The 24,889-nt window shown below is 47.4% G+C and overlaps 1 protein-coding gene across 1 annotated transcript in view; it reads left to right on the forward strand.

Annotated features, from left to right (window-relative positions):
• AXL (AXL receptor tyrosine kinase) overlaps positions 1-24,421 on the forward strand; it is an 86,534-nt gene extending 62,113 nt beyond the window's left edge. Inside the window, exons 10-20 of the mRNA XM_056846160.1 lie at positions 262-288; positions 1,073-1,202; positions 1,355-1,446; positions 3,299-3,394; positions 17,894-17,971; positions 19,935-20,027; positions 21,284-21,405; positions 22,291-22,400; positions 22,540-22,699; positions 22,947-23,083; positions 24,058-24,421. Coding sequence (XP_056702138.1) covers positions 262-288; positions 1,073-1,202; positions 1,355-1,446; positions 3,299-3,394; positions 17,894-17,971; positions 19,935-20,027; positions 21,284-21,405; positions 22,291-22,400; positions 22,540-22,699; positions 22,947-23,083; positions 24,058-24,421 — 1,409 coding nt within the window. The remainder of the gene's footprint in view (positions 1-261; positions 289-1,072; positions 1,203-1,354; positions 1,447-3,298; positions 3,395-17,893; positions 17,972-19,934; positions 20,028-21,283; positions 21,406-22,290; positions 22,401-22,539; positions 22,700-22,946; positions 23,084-24,057) is intronic.
• The last annotated feature ends 468 nt before the right edge of the window (positions 24,422-24,889 follow it).

Below are 24,889 nucleotides of genomic sequence, written 5' to 3' on the forward strand. Positions count from 1 at the left end.
ACTGGTTTTGAACTTGGCAGATCCCGACCCTAAAATCCCCTGATTTTAAATTCTGGCCCACTCTTTACAGCTTTGTAGAGTCATAGAAACTGGAGCCAATTCTGAAACAGGACCCGTTGTTTCTGATTACAGACAGAGTCTTGGTTCATTTCTTTATGTCCAGAAATGGGCTGGCTTCTCAGCACGGTCCTCTTTGTAAAAGCCTAGTCTGACATAGACCCTCTGTCGAAGATAACCTATTTATTGGTTTTACTTTTGCAGATGAATTTTCACCGCGAGCTCAGCAAGGTGAGAGGCAATGTGTGGGACTCTATCCAGTGCCCATCAGAAATTGATGGGGAATTTGGGATGGGGGTGAGATTTAGGGTCTCTGTTCTAGAAGGCTTCCATTCTAATACACCCAACTATGATACAGACATGTCCCTCCCTTTTCAAAATGGCTGCCTTGGGAAGGAGAGGGAGAGATTCACAAAAAGCCGTAGAACAGCTCGATTCAAGTCCAGTAATACCTTAGAGACCAACAAGATTTTCAGGGTATGAGCTTTTGAGAGTCAAAGCTCCCTTCGTCAGATTCATCAGTCAGATTCATTGGATTAAATTTCTGCAAGAAGAGAGTAATTTCAAAAGCAGGGATCTGAAGAAGAAGCAGGAAATGCTGGTGATCGAAGTGGGTCTAGGGTTGCCAGCCTCCAGGTGGGACCTGGAAATCTCCTGGAATTGCAGCTGATCTTCAGAAAACAGAGATTGGTTCCCCTGGAGAAAATGACTGCTTTGGAAAATGACTGCTATGGCATTATACCTGCTGAGGTTCGTCCCCTCCCCAAACCTCTCCATCACCAAATCTCTAGGAAATTCACAACCCAGAGTTGGCAACCCTAGATGAAGCAGGAGGCTAGGCAAAGAATTCCCCCACTTTTCCCTCCTAAGTATGTTTTGATTCCAAACTGGAATATTAGATTCTCTCCCTTCTGTGGCTTTGCAATAGAAACAGGGAAAGGGAAGGAAATTCCAACTTACTGACTGGGGCGTTAAAACGGCTTTGGCCAATAATCCTTGCCACTCTCCTTCACAGTAGAAAATGCTGCTCCTGCCTTCTCCTGGCACTGGTGGTATGTGGTGATCTCTGTAGCAGTGGCCTCCACGGCTGCCATTTTCATCATCAGTTTCTTGACACGGATGAGGAGGAAAGAAACACGATATGGGTAAGTAGAGAAGTGAGGAAATTGAGACCGGGGACAGGCTGTTCAAGGTAGGACGCTTGGATTGGCTGATTTTCTGGCCATGGCTCTAAGAGGGGACCATTCTTTTTTTTTTTTTCATTGCTTCTTCCCATCTATTTTCCCCCAACCTGCAGGGAAGCGTTTGAACCCAACATGGAGCAGGGAGAACTGGTGGTTCACTACCGTGTCCGCAAATCGTATAGTCGCCGAACGACTGAAGCCACCTGTGAGTGTCCAGCAAGGAATGGGTCCCTCTTCCCCCACCATCCAGGGTTCCTGTAGCCCATTGCTGCAGTCCAAGATCTGTCAACAAATGCTCTTCTCCCTCACAGTTGAAGAGCTAGATTCGAGTCCAGTAGCACCTTAGAGACCTACGGGATTTTTAGGGTATGAGTTTTCGAGAGTCAAAGCTCCCATCGTCAGATACCAGACTCTCAAAAACTCATACACGCAATATCTTGTTGGTCTCTCTGGGGCTACTGGACTTGAATCTAGCTCTTCGACTGCAGACCCACATGGCTGCCCTATGAAACTATTCCCCACAGTTGTGAGATATCATGAATGCCCATTCCAGAATAAGTTCATGCCCCCAAATTATCAGTTGCCTCCCTGGGCTCCATCTTTGGAGTATCTCTCTTCAGCCTCATGCTTCATCTCCATCTCAATTGTGTCTCCTCCCCTTTTGAGGATATTTGGCTGAGCAGATTGTTAAAAACACTGCCTTTGCTCTTAAAGCCACTTTGAACTATACTCGGAAAAGAAGTGTATAAGTAGCTATTGTAATCAGTAATTATTGGGGGGCCCAGCTCCAGGAGTCCTTCTTTCTGGGTTCCACAATTCGAATATACTGACCCTCCCAGAGTAGAAACCTTGACTCCAAACTGTAGTTTGGGTCAGGCTAGGAAAGGATCCCCAACCTTTTTGAGCCTGCAGTTCACTTTGGAATCCTGACACAGCGTGGTGGGCACAGCAACAAAATGGTTGCTTCAGCCTGAAATGTTGAAGCTGACCTTCCGTCACACAGTGAAGATCCTTGTGCTGTGGTGGCAGCTGCTGCCAAAGCAGTGTTTTTAAAAATCTGCACAGCCAATCAAATCTCCAATGGCCAATCAGAAGCCTTGCTGAGCAAAAGCCACAAATGGCCCTGCCCACTTTCAAAAAACACTTGGTGGGCACCAGGAAAGATGTTGGCAGGCGACATAACACCCACAGTCACTACATTGGGAATCCCTGGACTAGGGCAAGGCCCTGGTATGAATTGCCTCAGTGGAATTCAGAGTGGTAGTAGTTATGAGGGACCAGCAGGAATGCATACTACATACATTGAAAAGCAAGACTTATTCTGTTGACAGTATAAACTTGGGTCAAGGAACTTCAAGGAAGTTCAGCTTGGGAAAGAAGCAGGCAAGGGAAGAGGAGAGACAGGTGAGGAGGACCTTTCGGCCTTCCAGAGGTCCTTGCTTATGGGTCAACATGGGAGTGTCCGTGATTAAAGATGCTCTGACCTGAAATAGCTTATTTAGAGATTTGAGCCAGTCAGAAGACTGGGTTGGAATCCAGTTGGGGATGGTTAGCAATTCCTCGTTGACCTACCCATTACTGAGGTTTCCATCTTGAAAGGTGAGCAACCCCTGTTTGATTCCTGAGGGGTTCCAACACTGGATATCCCAACCCTTCTCCAACTGCACTTAGAAGCCAGGCTGCTTTCCTGTCCTAAAGCATGGTGAGAGCCAGCACGGTGTAGTTGTTGAGTGGCGGACTCTAATCAGGAGAGCCGGGTTCGATTCCCCACTCCTCCACATGATGCCTGCTGGTGGCCATGGGCCTGTCACAGTTTTCTCAGAACTCTCTCAGCTCCAACTACCTCACAAGATGTCTGTTGTGGGGAGAGGAAGGGAATGTGCTTGTAAGCCGCTTTGAGACTCCTTAAGGTAGAGAAAAGCATGGTATAAAAACCTACTCTTCTTTGTCTAACCTTACATCCCTCTCACTGCCAGAGAGAAGACCTTGCAGGTTTGACCTCCGCTTCCAGTGTGCAGTATGTGTGTACATTCTGTAACCTCCTTTTCTCCCTACAGTGAACAGTCTGGGGATTAGCGAGGAGCTGAAAGAGAAGTTGCGAGATGTGATGATCGATCGCCACAAGGTGGCGCTGGGGAAAACCCTTGGGGAAGGTACGTTACCTTGGCAACCAGCACTCTTCTCTAACGGCTGTTGCCCATAGAGAAGACTCTGGAGGGCACATGAATGAGAAGGGAACCTGGATCATGCGGGAATATGGTTAGAATCATAGCATCATAGAGTTGGAAGGAACCACCAGGGTCATCTAGTCCAACCCCCTGCACAATGCAGGAAATTCACAACTACCTCCCCCCAACACCCCCAGTGCCCAGAAGATGGCCAAGATGCCCTCCCTCTCATGAACTGCCTAAGCTCATAGAATCACCATTTCTGACAGATGGCCATCTAACCTCTGCTTAAAAGCCTCCAGGGAAGGAGAGCTTACCACCTCCCAAGGAAGTCTGCTCCACTGAGGAACCGCTCTCACAGTTAGAAAATTCTTCCTAATGTCTAGACGGAAACTCTTTTGATTTAATTTGGTTCTGGTCCGACCTTCTGGGGCAACAGAAAACAACGTCACCATCCTCCATATGGCAATCCTTCAAGTACTTGAAGATGGTTATCATATCCACTCTCAGTCTTCGCCTCTTCAGGCTAAACATACCCAGCTCCTTCTACCTTTCCTTATAGGACTTGGTCTCCAGATCCCTCACCATCACCGTTGCCCTCCTCTGGACACGTTCCAGCTTGTCTACATCCTTCTTAAAATGTGGTGCCCAAAACTGAACACAGTACTCTAGGTGAGGTCTAACCAGACCAGAGTAAACTGATACCATCACTTCGCGTGATCTGGACACTATACTTCTGTTGATGCAGCCCAAGATCGCATTTGCCTTTTTATCTACTGCAACACACTGCTGACTCATGTTCAGTGTTTGGTCTACTAAAACCCCATGATCCTTTTCGCACACACTACTGCTAAGACAAGTCTCCCCCATCCTATAATTATGCATTTGATTTTTCCTACCTAAATGTAGAACTTTACATTTATCTCTGTTGAAACTCATTTTGTTGGTTTTAGCCCAATTCTCCAGCCTGTCAAGATCATCCTGTATTTTGGCTCTGTCTTCTACCGTATCTGCTACTCCTCCCAATTTAGTATAATCTGCAAATTTAATAAGCATCCCCTCTATTCCTTCATCCAAATCATTTATAAAGATATTGCACAACACAGGGCCCAAGACAGATTCCTGAGGCACACCACTAGTCACTCCTCTGCATGTGGATGAGGAACCATTAACAAGCACTCTTTGGGTGGGATCTGTCAACCAGTTACAGATCCACCTAACAGTTACAGGATCTAAATCACATTTTCCCAATTTGTCAGGAAGAATATTATGGGAACCTTATCAAAAGCCTTACTAAAAGCTAGATAAACTATATCTCCTGCATTCCCCTGATCCAGCAAGTTAGTAACTTTCTCCAAAAAGGAGATAAGATTACTTTGACATGACTTTGAGAAACCCGTGCTGGCTCTTAGTAATCAGATCCATCTTTTCCAAATGCTCGAGGACTGACTGTTTAATGATTTGTTCAAAAACATTTCCCGGTATAGTAGTCAAACTTATGGATCAGTAGTTACCTGGATCCTCCTTTTCCCCCTTCTTGAAGATGGGGACAATATTTGCCCGCCTCCAGTCTTTTGGCACCTCACTTGTTCTCCATGAATTCTCAAAAATAATGGTAAGAGGCTCAGAAATTACATCTGCAAGTTCTTTAAGTACCCTTGGATGCAGTTCATCTGGCCCTGAGAACTTCGATTCATTTAAAGAAACTAGGTGTTTGTGCATTACCCCAATGCCAATCCTAGGCTGCAAATCCCTTCTCTCATCATGTGTTCTGTTTTTGTTGTTGTTGTTTTTACATTTTTAATGCTTTTATTGTATTTATGTAGGATACAAAAGGGGAAAAGGGAGAATTCTCTTCCGTCTGCAATAGATAGTGTTCTCTTTGGTCGATATTATACATTCATAAAACAAGTTTTATGCTTGTTACAGTTAATTCAATGTACTAACTTCTATCCTAGTCTTATTCAGTTAAAATATTATTTAAAAAATCGAATAAATGAATGGAGTATATTCTTAAAAGTGAAAGACAGCCGCTAACGTAAAAAAAAAGTGTGTTCTGTTGATGCCATGTTGAGCACTGAGGAAAAGTAGGAATTGAGCAGTTCTGTCCTCTCTTCACCTCCTGTTATAATTTCATTTATCTTGTCCTTGTTCTTATTCTTACTCTCTGCATAGGAAAAGAACCCTTTTTTGTTGTTTTCAGCATCTCTCGCTAGCCTAAACTAACACTCTCCCTACAAGTGCTAGTTATTTGTTTATACTCTTATTTGGTTATAAGGCCCTCCTTGCACTTCCTAAAGGAGTCTTGTTTATTTCTCAAATCTTTAAAAAGCTGTTTATGGAGCCACCCTGGCCTCTTTAGGCTCCTCCCATTTTTCCTTCTTATAGGAATGGTTTGTGATTGCGCCTTCAGTATTTCATTTTTAAGAAATTCCCACCCTTCTTGAACTCCCTTCTCCTTCAGTATTTCTGACCATAGGATTCTACCTAGCAGAAGTTTAAGCTTGTTAAAATTTGCTCTCCTAAAGTCCAGCCTATATGTCTGACTACGTACAGTTTTTCCTTTCCCCAAGATTGTAAATTCCAAGATGACATGGTCACTACTACCCAGGGTGCCTGCTACTTTAACCTCATCAACCAGTTCTTCCCTGTTGGTGAGAATCAAATCTAAGATAGCAGATCCCCTTGTTTCCCTGTCCACTTTCTAGAATAGGAAGTTGTCAGCAAGACAAGTCAGGAATTTATTGGATCTTGCACTTTTAGCAGATTTGGACTTCCAATAGATATCCGGGTAATTAAAATCTCCCATGACCACCATGTCCCGTTTCTTTGAGAACTTTGTAATCTGGTCTAGGAGTGTTCCATCCAAGTCCTCTGGTTTGGCGGACGATAGCAGACCCCCACCATAATATCACTATTATTTCTTATTCCTTTTATTTTTACCCATAGACTCTTGACTGGACTTCCATTCTCAGATTCATGTATTTCTTCACAAGTATACATATCTTTGACATATAATGCTACTCCTCCCCCCTTCCTTAGCTGTCTATCCCTTTTAAACAAGTTGTACCCCTCAGCTCCAGGTTGGGAAATACCTGGAGATTTTGGGGGGTGGAGCAACTTCAATGCCATAGAATCCAATTGCCAAAGGTGAACTGATCTCTGTTGCCTGAAGATCAGCTGTAATATTAGATCTCCAGCCACCACCTGGAGGTAGGCAACCCTACGTGGAAATTGTCATCAGTGGGACAGTTACAGACAATGATTTTGGATGCAGCTTGCTTCAAGACCTTTATTTTCTTAGCCACTTCACTTCCAAAACAAGGCAGGTGGCATGGAAAGGCCGGCACTCTTTGGACAACTGGAGTGCGGGTTCCCCCTTCCGTCTCTTCCTTCCTTCCTTCCTCTCTTCTCTTTGGGTTCCAATTTTGCTATCCCAAATCCACTCCTGCTTCTTTAAAAATGAGGAAATATGGAAATATTACGACAATATCGATTTCTTACATAGTGCTCTATAGTTTAAGGGATGAAAAACAAGTTTCTGCCCTCCATCAGTTTCCCATCACATGTTTGTCAGTGGGGTGAGAACTAGGGTTGCCAACTCTGGGTTGGGAAATACCTGAAGATTTGAGCCTGGGGAAGGCAGGGTTTGGAGAGGGGAGGGACCTCATTGGCATATAATGCCATAGAGTCCACCTTCTGAAGGAGCCATTTTCTCCAGGGGAACCAATCTCTGTAGTCTGGGGATCAGTCGTAATATTGGGAGGTCTCCAGGCAGCACCTGGAGGTTGGTGAGAACTGTGATGGACAAGGAAAGAGAGGGATGAATGGCAGGGCCTCTGAAGATGACCAGAGTGAAAAGCTCAGTTCATATGGGAGAAAGTTAGGTTCAGAGTGTATGCGTGACTGGCCCAAGGTCACCCAGCAAGCTTCCATGGAGGAATGGGGATTCAAACTTGGAGTCTTCCAGATTCTAGTCCGACTCTAACCACTACACCACACTGGCTGTCTCTTAGGTGATTGTCAAAGAGGCCCAGTTCAGTGGCCCAGTTCAGTTCTGCTTCTAACACTGCTGCTAGATCAGTACCACAATTCACAGATCCTTACGTAGAGCATGCTGGGACTGGGGGGATGCATTAGGGTTGCCAACTCCAGGTTGAGAAATTCCTGGAGATTTTAGGGGGGTGGAGCCTGGGGCGGATGGGGTTTGGAGAGGGACATCAGCAGGATATAATGCCATAGAGTCCACCCTCCAAAGCAACCATTGTCTCCAGGGGAACTGATTGTAATAGCAGGAGATCTTCTGGCCCCACCTGGAGGTTGAGAAAACCAAAACAGCACACAAGACAATAATGCAATAGAAATATATTAAAGTGAATAAATGTGAAATTTGTGACAACTTATCTATATACACATATACGAAAATACAATATGCAAACAATTACAAATTACAAACACATAAAAATGCACATAGAACAACCAACAATCCCAGTCGCAAGGAAGAAGGTTAAAAAACCTTCTAACAAGATCTTCTGTACAAAGGTAAGTATATCAACCAGAGGTCTTCACAATTATTCAATGAATAATAACTTTTTTTCTTTTTCAGAATAAGAATAACAGCAGACTTGGGAATGAGTCCAAAGGAAAAGCAGCAGAAGCAGCAGGGACGTGTTGTCTAGATCATGTGACCACGTTTTGCTATAAGCTTCATCAGCTGTTCATCTGCAAAGAAAATACCATACGTCTATAGAAACATAATGAATGACAGTTCACAGCAGTCCGTCCGGCTTTCCAGTAAGATCAATGTTGAAGCGTATGAAACAACGATCATACGCTTCAGCATTGATCTTACTGGAAAGCCGGACGGGCTGCTGTGAACTGTCATTCATTATGTTTCTATAGATGTATGGTATTTTCTTTGCAGATTGAACAGCTGATGAAGCTTACAGCGAAACGTGGTCACATGATCTAGACAACATGTCCCTGCTGCTTCTTCTGCTTTTCCTTTGGACTCATTCCCAAGTCTGCTGTTATTCTTATTCTGAAAAAGAAAAAAAGTTATTATTCATTGAATAATTGTGAAGACCTCTGGTTGATATACTTACTTCTGTACAGAAGATCTTGTTAGAAGGTTTTTTAACCTTCTTCCTTGCGACTGGGATTGTTGGTTGTTCTATGTGCATTTTTATGTGTTCGTAATTTGTAATTGTTTGCATAATGTATTTTCGTATATGTGTATATAGATAAGTTGTCACAAATTTCACATTTATTCACTTTAATATATTTCTATTGCATTATTGCCTTGTGTGCTGTTTTGATTTTCTCCACCAACTATACAGCACAGAGCCTATTTTTCTCTGGTCCCACCTGGAGGTTGGCAACCCTAGGAAAGATGCATGTGTGCATAAAAATAGCTACATGTTCGGTGACTGGTGTTAGTCTGTGGGTTGGGGATCAATGTAGAGCCAGGAGGAAGTTCAAAGAGTACGAGAAACGCTGGCGAGCGAGGTGTGAAAAGGTGAGGCTTGAAGAGTGGGAGGGGGGAATGGAGGCTGTGCCGTGCGGGTTTTCTAGGAGGAAGTTCTAGGTCTCAGCAGCACGACAGGAGGAAGAACTGATCTCTGTCACATGGAGGAAAAGCTGCATTTCACATTAGAGAACTTGGCTTCCAGCTTCTGGTGACTATTTATTTCAGACTTGGGGAGTCCAAGGGCCTGTTTGGGAGACACTTTGCATAGGTAGGAAGAGGTTAACATATCTCTGGCCTGCCTCGCAGCTGACCCATGTCCTTCCCCCAAACCTGGAAAACACCCCAGTGTTGTGAAATTAGTGCAGAAAAACACACACCCCAAATTGCACAACTGGAAAGAGGCGTTTGGAATTACGTAAGTGGACTGATTATTTGTGTGACGTTATTTCCATCGCTGGGATGTCTCAGCGAACCAGACACCAGTCCCTGTCTCCTGGTTTTTGTCCCAGGAAACAATCTTATCTCTGTTCTCAATTAATTTTGTTTTCTCAAGTTAATTTTGTTGGCCCTTTGAGAATGCCGTAATAAATTTTGGAGGTGTGAGGGAGCTGGATTCTGAACCCACTGCTTTAGCAACTGACATACTGAATGTTAAGGCACAGGAGGGTCTCTAGCTGTGAAATCTCTGGAGAGATAGATGCATCTCTTGAGTGCACACGACCTAAGTGCACATGAACACTTAAGCCTCCATGCATCTGCTAGCTGCCCTTGTATATGTTGCTCCTGTCAAGGTACCTTTTGAACTGTTGATGGTATATTATAGGCATAGTGGTTAAGAGATTGTATATTGTAGGCGCAGTGGTTAAGAGCAGTGGTGTAGTGGTTGAGAGCGGTGTAGTGGTGTAGTGGTTAAGAGAAGTGGACTCTAATCTGGAGAACCAGATTGATTCCCCACTCCTCCATATGTGTGGTGGACACTAATCTGGTGAACTAGGTTTTGTTTCCCTCCTCCTACACCTTCTGGGTGACCTTGGGCTAGTCACTGTTCTCTCTGGACTCTCTCAGCCCCACCTACCTCATAAGGTGCCTGTTGTGGGGAGGGGAAGGGAAGGAGATTGTAAGCCAGTATGATTCTCTTTTTAAAAAGGTAGAGAAAGACATATAAAAACCAACTCTTCTTCTTCTTCTAGGACAAATAAGGGTGGTTTTTTAAAAACAGGATGTAGGGTTGCCAACTCTAGGTTGGGAAATTCCTGGAGAATTTAGGGGTGAGGTGGGTTTTGGGGAGGGGAGGGACCACAGCAAGGTATAATGCCATAGAATCCACCCTCCAAAACAGCCATTTTCTTCAGGGGAACTAATGTCTGTCATCTGGAGATCAGGTGAAATTCCAGGAGATCTCCAGGCCCCACTTGGAATTTGAGAATCCTAAACAGGAGTCTTGTGACACCTGAAAGATTAAGAAGTTTTTATTCAATGTTGGCTTTTTCGCAGCTCACAACCGCACCGCCCCCCTCCATGGGTGAGAAAGAGCTTTGGGCAGAAAGGCCTGTTTTGCTCATTTGGATTGTAGGTTTGGCCCGGTTTTCTTCTCATCTTCAATTAGGAAGTCGAAAAGTTTCCTCCGAGCACAGCTGGGATTAGTTTGAAAACATTTTGGAAAGCTGAGCTGGAAAAGTCTCTGGCACACATGTTCCCCCCTCGAACATTTTCACCCCCTTCCCTTTTTACCATGTGTGTGTGTGTGTGGAGGGGGTTGTTCCCTAGTGTGAGCTCTAGTCCTGCGGCAAACCCATAAACAGATTCCAGCAGACGGCAAGTCCACGAAAGCAGTTTTATTGATTAGATTCGACAGGTTACAGAAGCCATATTCAGAATGACACTAGTAAGGGGCTAAGGCAAGGCACATACATATATGGAAAAGCTAAAGGAGATAAGCAGTAACCCTAGGCAACCCCCCTCCCAGTGGCAGGAAGGAGTACTTGGAAATTCCCACACTAAAGGAATCTATGAAGGACTCTATGAAGTCTAAACACGGGGCACAGACTGGCCTTGGAGAGAACTGCAAAACAACACCTGGGAGCACAACCATGAACTGTCTTCATGGCCTGCTCCTGACATTCTGCCCCCCTAAAGACCCCCCCTTCACCCTTCCACCGAGGGTTTGTGAGGGTAGGTGGAATGGAATTCTTGCACCAGACGGGGGGCGGATACGTCACGGGCATGCACCCATTCATCTTGGGCGGGACCAAAATGTTTCCAGCGAACCAAGTATTGAAGGGCACCGTAGCAAAAGCGGGAATCCAGTATCTTAGCCACTTCAAAATGTTCTTCCCCTCCCACCATTTCAGGCACTTCGGGTTGTGGCTCAGGATGCTATCTTTGGGAAGAAACGTACGGTTTTAAGAGACTGACATGGAACACAGGATGAATTCTCCGTAGCGACTTTGGCAAGGAGAGTTCTACAGTTACTGGATTAATAATCCGGGAAATGGGGAACGGACCTACGTACTTGGCACTGAGTTTGTCACACGGGTGGGTGGATCGTAGGTTCTTGGTGGTCAGATAGACGAGATCCCCCACCCTGTATTCCTTACTGGGGGAGCGATGTTTGTCAGCTTGAGCTTTGTACTTTCGTTTGGCTCGCTCCAGATTTTTAACCAGCCATGGCCAGTTGTTTGAATGGAAGGCACTCATTCAGCCACATCAGCCCCCCCCCCCTCCTCAGATACATCGACATGGTCCACAGGATTAAACTCTTTACCATGAACAATCTGAAACGGGCTGAACCCTGTGGATTGGTGAAGCATACTCGGCAAAAGGCAACAGGTTTACCCAGTCATCCTGATGGTAATTGACATAACAGCGCAAATAACATTCCAAGACCGCATTTACCAGTTCGGTTTGACCATCCGTTTGGGGATGGAAGGCACTAGATAGTCCCTGTTCCACTCCAACCAGTTTGAGGAAATTGGTTCTTGTAGGTTATCCGGGCTGTGTGACCGTGGTCTTGGTATTTTCTTTCCTGACGTTTCGCCAGCAGCTGTGGCAGGCATCTTCAGAGGAGTAACACTGAAGGACAGTGTCTCTCAGTGTCAAGTGTGTAGGAAGAATAATATATAGTCAGAAAGGGGTTGGGTTTGAGCTGAATCATTGTCCTGCAAAAAGTATCAAAGGTAATGTGCTAATCATTGTCCTGTAAGTATCAAGATAATGTGCTAATGAGGGTGTGATATGTTAATGTGAACCATTGTATCCTTAAGTGATCTGTTAATATGTGAAATCCAAAGCTAATCTGCATGGCTATTGTGGACTGTAGTCTTTGTTAGTCTGGAGGTTTTCAGGACAGGAAGCCAAGCCTTATTCATTCTTAAACTCTCTTCTTTTCTGTTAAAGTTGTGCTGATGTTTATGAATTTCAATGGCTTCTCTGTGCAATCTGACAAAATAGTTGGTAGAATTGTCCAGTCTTTCAGTATCTTGAAATAAGACCCTGTGTCCTGTTTGTGTCAGTCCATGTTCAGCCACACAGCCTGGATAACCTACAAGAACCAATGAACTCTGACCGTGAAAGCCTTCGACAATAGTTTGAGGAAAGCTTTCCAGAATTTGGCCACAAAATTTGAGCCCCTGTTCGTTACCACCTAGCGTGGGAAGGAATGTAGACGGAAGACATGTGACACAAAGAGGCGGGCCAATTTCGGGGCAGAAGGGATACCTGCGCAGGGCACAAGATGCACCTGTTTGGAAAACAGATCAGTAATCACCCAAAGTACAGTCTTTCCCCCACTAGGGAGTAAATCCGTCATGAAGTCCATTGCAATCACCTCCCAAGGCTTAGAGGGGGTCTCTAACGGTTGCAAAAGTCCGGGCGGTTTTCCCTGTGCCCGTTTGGCCGCTGCACAGATGGGGCAGCTGCGGATGAAGGAGTCCACATCTGACCGCATGCCTGCCCACCAAAATTTCCTTCTAAGTAAATGAAGTGTGAGTCCAATTGAAGCATCCAGAGAGCTTTACTCTAAAGATGCATGAAGAAAAACAGGATAGAGAATCTGCTGGGGAAACGTTAGGTCTATGACCAGGGATTACTTTTCCTCAAGGACCAGCTGAGAAGAAAGTGGGGAAGGGGGTAAGCCAGCAACTCAAGCGCTGCCCCCTGATGCCGTCTGTAGGCAAGTTCCAATGCCAATTTCTCCCCATCTCTTTTGCCTCTAGACTGGCAATGAGAGAGCCAAGCGGCCTTCTCCACAACCCAGGCTTTTCTCTAGTCCAGGGGTCCCCAACCTTTTTGAACCTGCAGGCACCTTTGGAATTCTGACACAGGCCCCTGCTTACAGTCACAAAATGGTTGTCCCAGAAGGCGGAGCCAACCACAGTGTCAGGGAGTGAGGTAACATATAACTGATAGCACTTCTTCAACATGTCAGGCTAAAGTTGTTTAACAGGATGCCTTTCACTCTGCACAGCCAGTCAGAAGCCCTGATGGTAGGACTGCCAGCTCTGGATTCGTAAATACCTGAAGGTTATGGGGTGGAGCCTGGGGAGGGGGGGGATTTCAATGCCATAGAGTCCAATTGCCAAAGCAGCAATTTTCTCCAAGGGAACTGATTTCTGTCGCCTGGAGATCAGTTGTAATAGCAGATCTCCAGCCACCACCTGGAGGTTGGCAAACATACCTGATGGGGAAAAGGCCCACCTAACCCCGCCCACTTTCTACAAGCACTCAGTGGGCACTAGTAAAAGTGTTGGCGGGCACCATGGCGCCCACCGGCACCACTTTTGGAGTCCCTGCTCTAGTTGCTAATTTTTACATTACACCCTTTGGTTATGCTAACTCAGGGCAGGGGGCTGGGTTGTTTTTCAAACATTCTGTGCTCGGGAGAACTCTTTTCTACATTAATGTGTCTTCTGAGGAACCTCTGCTTGTATGAGCATTGTAGGGGTTTCTGGGCGCCATCTCAAAGGCACACAGTTCACACTGGGTGAAGCCTAGAGCATACCCAAAGTTTCCAGCTGACTTTCAGGGCTGTTCTTCTCATCAAGGAACCTCTGTTAGGCTTCTGCAGAACACCAGACCCTGCTGGAACAGTCCCGATTCTGTAAAAAAGGCTTTCCTGATATTTAGCTATATTTTTTTAAAAAAATTAAGGTCCGCAGATTGTAAATAACAAGATATACGATTCACTGCAAGAGAGTCCAAAACATCAAGGTATCCAGAGGAAACTTTTATTTAAACATAAAAACAGAGGAATGAGAGGAAAAGGTGACAGCCAAATTGTGATGTGGGAGGAAAATCACAAGACTGGAATATCTGGCTGTAGGATCCTGGGACTCTCTGGTCAGCCAAAAGTTTAAACTTTTCTCTAGCAAACTTGAGTTGCAAGATTAATTCCTAAATCCGGAGGCAGGCAGCGGCGCAACTCGAGCCTGATTCTGCCGTTCCCTTTGGAAACCTGGATCCCTGAGTCCTAGATGTGGGGCTGGTTCAAGGTGCTTTGTTTTTCTAAGCAAGGTACACCCAAAACCTCCTAGGCCTGCATGGGTCTGAGCTAGGGTTGCCAACCTCCAGGTGGTGGCTGGAGATCTCCTGGGATTACCACTGATCTCCATGTGACAGAGATCAGTTCACCTGGAGAAAATGGCTGCTTTGGAAGGTGGACTCTATGAAGTCCCTCCCCTCCCCAAACCCCTCCTCTGGCTCCGCCCCAAAATCTCCAGGTATTTCCCAACCCAGAGGTGGCAACCCTAGTCTGAGCCAAGGCCCTGCAGCAACACAGCAGAGCCCCAAGTGCTGATGCCAGGCCAGGGCCGATGCCAGGTTTTCAGGGGCCCTGGGCAGACAGTGCCCACAGCCTCCTTTCCCTCCTCTTGCCACCACCAGGCACTCATGTCCTCCTTCCCACCTGCTTTGAGTTCTTCACTTGTCTGCTCCCAAGCCTCCCCAGGGCCCACGCTCACAAGTGCCGGCAGCCCATTCCCCAGTGGCCGGGCGCAGTGCTTGCAGCAGGGGACATGGGGGGGGGGGGCTAGCAAGTGAGTGGGAAGGGGGTGCTGGCAGCAGTTGGCCCTGCCAGAAACCCTGGGCCCCAGCTGCCCCACCTCAGCAGATAACTGATGCCGGCCCTGTGCCAGGTTTGTTGCTAGGCTTGCCAGGTCCCCCCTCTCCAACGGTGGGAGGTTTTGGGGGCAGAGCTGGGTCAGCGATCCTGCACACGGCGCAATGCCTTCCCTTCCAGATTGACCCCTGGAAGCGCCATATCTCAATGGGACACTTTAGAACTCAGGCGTCCTGTTGTGATGCGGTACTTCCGGGGGTAAACCTGGAAGTGCTATCACGTCGCACATGGTTGCACACGCGTGTGATTGCTGCTCCTTGCAGCTGGGTGGATTGGTGAGCAATTGCCACCTGGCAACCCTATTTGTTGCTGATGTCTGGGAGGGAGCCGAGGCCCTGCAAGCCATGACCCATGCCCTCCATGTGCTGCCCCACGCAGTCGCTTAGCTGGAGAACTGGGTAGTCATGCATGGGCTGAGTTGTGGCTACTCAGCAGAGAAAGGCCTCTGCCATGCCCAGAAGCAACCTTGCTTTTCTGGGCTGAACCCTGCCATTGCAAACATTTTGGGTTTCCCAACCCTGGTTCTGATTAAACCAAGGGTGTCAAACATATGGCCAGCGAGCTGGATCCTGCCCCTTGAGAGCTGTTATCTGGCCCCCGAGCTAGCCGAGGCAGCCACATACACACCCCACTCTCGATCTGGGCTGGCGTGGCATGGCCTGGCCCAAACAAGTGGCATTTATGTCATATCCGGCCCTCGTGACAAATGAGTTTGACACCCCTGGATTAAGTCGTTCTCTTTCCCCTTCTTCTCCTTCGTGAACCTGCCCCATGGCACCATAAATTTGGGAGAACGCTTACAGCTATCTAAGCCATATGTGCCTGACTCTCAGGTCTTGGCTGGCCTTTCACATGCCCCAGATTTGAGAAGGCAGAAGCAGCAGCCGCCAGCAGCAAACTGAGTCAGACACGGAAAGTCTGATTCCGGAAAATGTCAGTAGTCAACTTGGCTCTGGAAGAGCTCACGTCGCGTGCCGAAGCCCTTACAAGAGTCATGTTCTTCTGCCCCAGGAAGGGAAGGAGTAATGGATTCCCCACCTGTGTTTCCTCTCCAGGCAGATGCCTTGGCAAAACTCAAGTGACACCCCCCCCCATGCAGTGGTGGGGGCTGGTATCAGAGATCTCCTTTAGGAACATTCAGTGGACGAGACATGTTCCTTTTCTGGCTTGCATCCCACACAATTTAGAAGAGCTAGGATTGCCAACCTCCAGGGGAAGCCTGGAGTTCTCCCGGGATTAGAACTGATCTCCAGACTACAGAGATCTCTGGAGAAAATGGCAGCTTTGGAGGACGAACGCTAGGGCCGGTGGTCCCCAGCATGGTGCTCGTGGGTGCCATGGTGCCCCCAGACCTCTTTTCTGGCACCCACCAATAGTTTTTAGGAAGTGAGTGGGGCCAAGTTGGGCTTTTGCCCAGCATGTCTTCTGATTGACTATTGGAGATTTGATCAACTGTGCAGATTTTTTAAAATGTTGCTTTGGCAGCAGCTGCCACCACAGCACAAGGATCTGCACTGTGTTACTGAAGTTAAGCTGTGGCAGCTGTTTTGTGGCAGCCATTTTGTTGCTGCGCCCACCGTGCCATGTCAGAATTCCAGATGGGCCCTCAGGCTCAAAAAGGTTTGGGACCCCTGCTGTATAGGGCATCACACCCCAACTGAGCTCCTTCCCTTCCCTAAATTCCATTATCCTCAAGTATCAGCTCCAAATCTCCAGCAATTTCTTAACTCCCCAGTGAGAAATTTTGACTTGCAGAACTCTTTTGTTTACTTATGAAATTCCTCGGATGCTTCCTCTGAGGGAAGACCTCAGCAGAAAATAACTAGCTGACAAACATTTTGCTGTTCTGTGGTATTTATCATATGTAGGGGAAATAATGTCCCCCTTTTGCAAAACTCCTGAGTCTGTTCACTTGCAGGTGAGTTCTACTTCTTACAGATGAATAGGTTGTTTAAACGCCTGGGTTCAAAACACAGGTTTGTCCCCCTCCTCTGCCTGGCCCCCCTGGCCACCGGTGGGGGGTGGGGGGGGAGGGTAGCCAGATCCAGGTTGGGAAATTCCTGGGGATCTGGGGTTGGAGCCTGGGTAGGACAGGGACCTCAGTGGGACCCAATGCCATAGAGCCCCACCCTCCAAGGTTGCTATTTTCTCCAGGGGAACTGATATCTGCAGTCTGGAGATGAGCTGTAATTCCAGGGGATCCCAAGGAGGTTAGCATTCCCATCCCCCCCTGCAAACTAGGCCATTATTTGTTTGTTTGTTTGTTTGTTTGTTTGTTTTATACCCTGCTCTTTCCTAATCTAGTCAGGCTCATGGCGGCCTCCAGCAGCCAATACATAAATACCATATAGAATAAATTGAATTATAGGATTAAAACATGGATTTAAAAACATTTCACAAGTCTGTTAAAAGATGGCAATCTAATTCCAACCTGCCACTGACACTAATGTTTCCCTGATGGTGAGGGTGTGGTCCATGACAGTCCTAAGCAGAGGACCAGCAATGATCTGGATAACATTACCTGTTTGGGTTGGGCCAGCCATTTCTCAAGTGTTAATAAAGTGTTGCTTTTCTTCCTTATTGGCTTCTGAAAGATGGTGAAGCAGTTAAGAGTGCTGGACTTGAACCCTTGAGACCCAGCTTGGAATTCCCACTCTGCCATGGAAGCTCGCTGGGTGACCTTGGGCCAACCACACACTCTCATTGTTGTGGTTGTTGTGAGGATAAAATGGAGGAGAAGAAAGCGATGTAAGCTGTTTTGGGTCCCCCTTTGGGAGAAAGGCAGGGTATAAATGAAGTTAAATGGGAAACAATTCTATTTAGCAATGCTGCTGATTCTTTCTAGCTTCCCCTTCTCATCCTTTTAATAGCTATTTCTTCTCTCTCTTTGACTCTACAGGTGAATTTGGCTCTGTCATGGAGGGGCAGCTCAGTCAAGACGGGGCCGTCCTGAAGGTCGCAGTTAAGACCATGAAGAGTAAGTTGTAGCAGGAGAAGGACCCTGCCTCAGCCCTGCTCGTTACTTCTGAGGTTACCACTCCATTCCCAGGGATTCTGGGTGCCGGAACTCCAGAGGTGCTGGAATTCCAGCCTTCCCTGTATTGCAGAATCCTTTCTCCCACAATCATTCATGTTAGTAGGACAGGCTGTGGAGACATCGTTCTGCCCCTGGCCAAAGACACTCTCTCTCCTTTTTTCTGCTTTCCCCATTGTCCACCAGACTTGATTCCTGACACCGAAAATACATTCCGGCGCTAAGATGCTGAAGATCCCAAATTATTCTTATGCGACCCCCTAATCCAGCTGGGGAAATGTGATTCTATGCACATTATTCACAGGTTGTTCCCGTCGCGGTCACACACCCCCAACAACTTTGGAGCTTCTTTTTAATTATACATGTATTTTCCAACCGTCAGAAGTTGCCTTGCTCTCCCCTCATGTTTCCTCCGCATTTTCAGGATGCTGTTTTACCCTGAGTTTAAAATCTGCCTCGATCCCAAATTGAAAACCAGTCCTGTGCATACTGTAACTTTGGGTTTATCACCACACGTCCATTCTCGCTTCTTCCTCCCATGTGCCTGCCCTCCTCAAAGCCATTATTGAGTGCACTAGCGCGAGAATACTGCTCAGGCTGCTGGTCAGTTTCACAGCAAGTGTGGGTCAGTTTCAGATCTAACAGTTGAGAGAATGCTGAAATAATCACAAATGACTTAAGCGGCTGCTTATTTGGTCAGTTTCACAGTGAGTGTGAGTCAGTTTCAATTCTTGGCAGGATGGAACAGTCGGGCTGATTTGCTGCCCTTGTACACGTCCTCCTATAGGCATGAAAGCTGATGGAACGATGAGTGTCACAAATGACTGCGCAAATGTTTTTATGTTCTTATGACCGCTGCATTGAGTAATGCAGAAACAAATGGGTGGGGGGTTTGTCTGGACCCTTCTCTGCTTTGGCTGTAAAATGGCCACTTGGTTCAGATCAAATGAAATAATCCTGCTGCAGGGCTGGTGGGGGCAGGTGACATATTTCAAAAAAACACACCACAGCCAATTACAAAGCATTTTCAGGGGAGAGGGACTCATGCGTGGTTCAGAAGCTCTGGGGATGCATAATTCCATACACCTGGAATTTCTTTGGGGGCAAAAAGCCCCTGTGCATAGTGTTTTGAGAATTTGACTGCAAATACTATGCAGTTACAGAGCAGCAGATCCAGCAGAAATAGACCATGCATAAAAGGCCAGTGTCTTTCTTGTCTAGTTTCCTTCCTCTTTTCAAGCAGGGCTCTCTTAGTGCTTCCAGCAGTTGCTGTAAAGTTCTAGGTTTTGGGGAAAGGAGCTTCCCCGGGTGAACTTCTGTCTGTCGGAAAGCTACCAAAGGCCAGGAGCCCTGAGCTGGAATTTGGCCTTTTGGGATACAATGCCTTCCTGGGAGCTGGGCTTGTTTGGCCCATGATGTTGCCATGGCAACACATATTAGACCCAGAGGATTGAGGCCTAGTTCCCATGGATACAATAGGATCTCCTTCCTGAATATGCGACTGTCATTAAAAGTTGTAGCTGGGCACACTTACGTGTGTTGGCAAATGCCACACTTGCAAGGACACACCTATATATTTTTGTCAAGACAACAAAGCCATATGCTTCCTCACACAGAACTGTATGCAGAAACTCTGACAGTGACCCATAAAATACACATTCGCTGTGTCTGGCAAATTCCTAGTACTCTTATCTTTCCTGAACATCCCTCCTCTGTGCTCTACTACAAAAAGAGTAGCTGTTGGACCTGAAAGACAAAGTCAGATGCACAGAGGAGTGCTGGAACGCTCTGCACATGCTCTCTGGCCCTCTCGTTCTTGAACACTGTGGACTGGTGCCCAGGCACTGCAAACCTAGCAAGGGTCTCCCAACTGCTCCCACTCCCACCCTCTTCTTTCTCCTTACAGTCGCCATCTGCACCCGCAGCGAGATGGAGGACTTCCTCAGCGAGGCGGTCTGTATGAAGGACTTCGACCACCCCAACGTCATGAAGCTGATTGGTGAGGGAGGGGCTGTGTGGGAGACCCTTTTAGCTGTGGCATGTGAAGAGTAAATGCCAAGTGGGTGTGGCAAGAGGAGGGTGCATTATGTCTACATCCCCTCCCATGTCATTTCTCCACTGCCCTAAGATTTGCCTCCAGATTTTATAGATGGGATTGTAGAAGAAGTGGGTTGAGGGGGGAGACTTGGAGAATCCAGTTTGGTTCATGCCCCGGGGATTCTGGGACAAGATGGTCTCTCCTGATGCCAATCTGCATCACCTGGCCAGGTTTGTGCTGGGCACATGCTCACTTAGTTGCTGATTCTGCAAAGCTGTAGCGTGGGAAATGGAACAGAAGAAACAGCCTTTGGTGTGGGGGCGGGGAGGCTGGATGGATCATCCCTGGAGAGCAGACCCAAGAGAGACAGGGAGGAGAGCAAACTTCTTGGGAAAACAGATGTTGGCACGGATGCTGGGACTATGGCGAGGACAGGGTCCGGCAGAGGGGTGTGGAGGAGCTCGGCCAATGCAGGAGCTTATTCTATTCCTCTCTCCCCGGGTCTCCCTGCTTCCCTCTCTGGTTCATATTATGGAAAGACACAGGAAAAAAATAACATTCAGCCCCGAGGCATTTGGAAAGGAGATATCATCAGCTCAGAGAACCCTGAGGCAGGAGGTTTTCCTTGGGAAAGCCAAGAGTAAGGAAGGGGGCAGGAGGGGGCTTGGGGTCAGCTGCTGGGCTAACTAGAGAGGACCTCCCTCTGATTTTCCCCTTCCATTCTTTATCCATCAAGAACATTTGGGGGGGGTGCTTAATAAATAACTGAAGGTCATCCTTTCCTTTCTTGAAATCAACAGACTTTGTGCATTTCATCCACAGGCTTTACCTTGGGAAAACACCCCCAGTGGTTGTGGCCCTTTCCCAGCCCCTTCTCTCTAATTAGTAGCTGGGGATGGACCTGTGATGTTCCCTTTTGCTTGCAAATCAGGAATAGGGTACTCACGGGTTCATGTGGGCAGAGATGGGTGTGCTCCAAACAACATTCATTTATTAACAAGGAGGTATAGGGATGGGAGCAACTGGTTTCAGGACAAAGGAACTCCTGCAGTCTACAGTTCCTGCAAACAGAACTAACTGAGCAGGGAGTCTTAACCAAATGCACAAATATCAGAGGGGAGAAGCAAACTGTTCCATTGTAATGTATACAATAAATACACCATGGGACCTAAACCCTCACAACCTTCTCCGTGGCTTGCTTCCTGCCTTGCCCCCAGGAGTCTGCTTACAGAACACAGAAAGCGAAGGATACCCCTCCCCGGTGGTAATTTTGCCTTTCATGAAACATGGAGACTTGCACAGCTTCCTGTTGTACTCCCGGCTCGGAGAAACCCCACTGGTATGTAATCCCACCCTAGGATTGCCAGCCTCCAGGTATTAGCTGGAGATCTGCTATTATAACTGATCTCCAGCCAATACAGATCAGTTCCCCTGGAGAAAATGGCCACTTTGGCAATTGGACTCTATGGCATTGAAGTCCCTCCCCTCCCCAAACCCTGCCCTCCTCAGGCTCAGTCCCAAAATCTTCAGGTATTTCCCAACCCAGAGCTGGCAACCCTATCCCACCCCATAAAATAACAAAGCCAGTCCCTTAATAATTTTTATTATTATTTTATAATTATTTAAGACCACCAGAAGTGTCTTAACAAGGTTTTGAGTTCCCCAGTATTCTTCATCAGGCTGAAAAGAATAAGGGGCAGCAGGGGAGGGAAAGGTATGGAAAGAAAGATGCTGCAGGGCATAAGTCCAGTGTCTGCAGTCAGTAGCCTCTTAAAATGCAGGGTGCCAGTGGGAGACAGGTCTCTAAAGCCCTCTTGGCGGTGGACCCCAAACGGTAGAACTTGCTACCTGTATGGATTTATCCAGTATCCTCCTTACCTGGCTTCAGGTGAAAACAGTTTAATTTTGAACATCTTTTACTTCGTATCTATGCTGGGGATGGGCTTTAAAAAAAATCCTAAACTATTGTCATTACTGCTTTCATGGCAGTATTATAATGTGATTTTATAGAATTTATTGGTGTCTCAGTAAATTTGTATTTGATAGCGAATCGCTTTGGATTGGTATAAGAAATTAATTGATGGTATACACAGACTGGGTTCTCTGCATAGGAGTCTAGCAGGCATCTCGGGGGTGATGGTTTTTTTTGGGGGGAGAGGCGAAATCCCCAAAGCAGACCCCCCCCCCCCGCTGATGATAACAGCTATGTTCTTCCCCACCACAGTACCTGCCCACGCAGACGCTGGTCAAGTTCATGACAGACATCGCTAGTGGGATGGAGTATCTCAGTAGCAAGAATTTCATCCATCGTGACCTTGCTGCCCGCAACTGCATGTGAGTGGTCGCCATAGGGAGGCAGCGGATGAGGGGTGGTAATGGGACTGACAGATGCAGGGGCTTAACATTGGCTTGCTTTCATCTCCAAATGTGAGAATCTCTCAGATTCACACAAGCCTTCTCCTCCCTGCAACAGGCTGAACGAGAGCATGACAGCCTGTGTGGCTGACTTTGGCCTCTCCAAAAAGATCTACAATGGGGACTATTATCGGCAAGGTCGTATCTCCAAGATGCCGGTCAAGTGGATCGCCATTGAGAGCCTGGCAGATCGTGTTTACACCATCAAGAGTGATGTGGTGAGCTAACCAATGCCTTTGATTCCTCCCGCCCGACTTCCCTCACAAGCCAGTGAGAAGGCTGGCTTCTATCCCGCTGGACCAATGGGAAAAGATGGATTCTGGTTTCACAACCAATGGTCTTGCCTGTCTTTTCCCTAGTTTTGGCTCCAGCATCCGATATGCAGAGGTATATTGGCTCTGAACATGGAGGTTCTGTTCGACTGTCATGGCTAACAGCTGCCATGTTCTAACTTCTTCCCTGCAGTGGTCGTTTGGCGTCACCATGTGGGAGATAGCGACACGAGGCCAAACGCCGTACCCTGGTGTGGAAAACAGTGAGATTTATGACTACCTGCGCCAGGGCAACCGCCTCAAACAGCCAATCGACTGCCTAGATGGCCTGTAAGCACTGTCTCTTAATCTGGGATCAAGCCCCAACTCTGAAAGTCCTCAATAAGGTCCCCATCTATCATGAGATATTCCCAAAATGATGAGATATTCCCACAATATCTCTATTATGAGATATTCCTACAATGCTCCTCACAGTGCGGGCCACAGGAATGGTTCCAGAGATGAACAGGGGCTCAAAAAGACTTCTATATGAATGACAACCTCTAGAGCAGTTTGCAGCTCTAACAGTTTTGCAGCTCTAATGGCTTTGCTGTTAATTTGGGGGCATATGTGGATTTCCTTGGTTGAGAACCACTGATATTCCATTGACATGTTCCGCTTTCTTTCTGACACAACACAGCAAGTGCATCCAATCAATTCAGAACTGGGTTCCCTGCAGTCCTTGTTCCCTTCCAGTCTATCTCATCTTTTTCTCTCCTCGACCATTCTGATGTGCACCTGCAATCTCTGATGGGACACATCACGTGTGATCAGTTGAGCGCATGAGGGCACCAAGATCCCTTTTTGGGGCTGAGTGTAGTCAATCCTTATAAGGATGTGTATGCGCTTCAGCAAGAAGGAGGGGAGAAAACAAGACAAAAACAATTGGAAGGACCTGCCACAAAACCCTTTACGCGCCCCAGTCTTAACAAAATGGGGATATCAAAACACAAGAGCAATGGGTTCCCACGCCACCAGTGCCAGCCTGCAAACAAGATCTGGTAATCTGGAACCCCAAAATCTGGAGATTTGGATGATTTTTATAAATCTACTCTGTTCCATTGTTGAGGGCAACTCCAGTGAGGAGATCCAGGCCTCCTCGCTGCTAATCATAAAAGTCCGCAATGGATCCAGCTGGAAATAAAGGGGGGGGGGGTCCTAGTCCAGACCACCTACACCAAGGGTGACTGCATTTCAGACCTGGACAAAAGATTTCATCAGTAACTTTTCTCCATATCCCCTGACCCTCACCCCCCTTCATGCAGGTATGAACTTATGATGAGCTGTTGGGCCCTCAACCCACGAGACCGTCCCAGCTTCGAAGTCCTGCACTGGGCCCTGGAGAAAATCCTCAAGTCCCTCCCTCCGTCTAAGGACCCTGAAGAGATCCTCTATGTCAACATGGATGATGGGGTGGCTGCTGAGGAAGCAGAGCTGGGGGCCGTTGGGGGCCTGGGCCCCGAGGAGCCCCCTGCCAAGGAGAGCCAGCCTCTCAAGCCTGCTGTGACAGCGGCTGAGGTGCACCATCCCCAGGCGATGGGCCGCTACGTGATGTGCCCCACTCCACACGAGAGCAGCCGGCTGCTAACTGATACCCCTGGTTGTGCCGCCACAGAGGAAGGGGCTTGACTGGACCCTGTAGTTCGGAGGGGAGGAAGTTTTCAAGCAACCCTACTGGCAGAGTCGCCATACAGTTTGCAAAGCCCCGCCTCTGAGGAGAGGCTTTGTTGGACACCCCACAAACCTATCCCTCCCCTTTTCCCAGAATGAACCACTACCCCCAGGTTCCCTGGCCCATTTTCCCTTTGAGGTGATGTCAGGGGGTTTCCTCCCCTGGATGAACCTCTTGCCTTTTATGGAGAGGCTCTGAACCACTGAGTCATTGTGGGTGTCTTCCTCCCCTACCTGCACCCCACACCAATCCTTTCCCACATCACCAACCTGAGGCAGATATACCCTCCACGTGGACTCTGGAACACAGATGTTGGGGATGTGAGGAGAATCCTTCTCAGGTTGTAGGGGGGGAGGACCCAGTGGGGGGCACAGCAGGTAACCTGACACAACATGGGTCACCCATATCCCTCTCCCCGCATTTCA

The sequence above is a fragment of the Euleptes europaea genome, chromosome 3, assembly GCF_029931775.1.
Source record: "Euleptes europaea isolate rEulEur1 chromosome 3, rEulEur1.hap1, whole genome shotgun sequence".
In the NCBI taxonomy this organism is placed as follows: Eukaryota; Metazoa; Chordata; class Lepidosauria; order Squamata; family Sphaerodactylidae; genus Euleptes; species Euleptes europaea.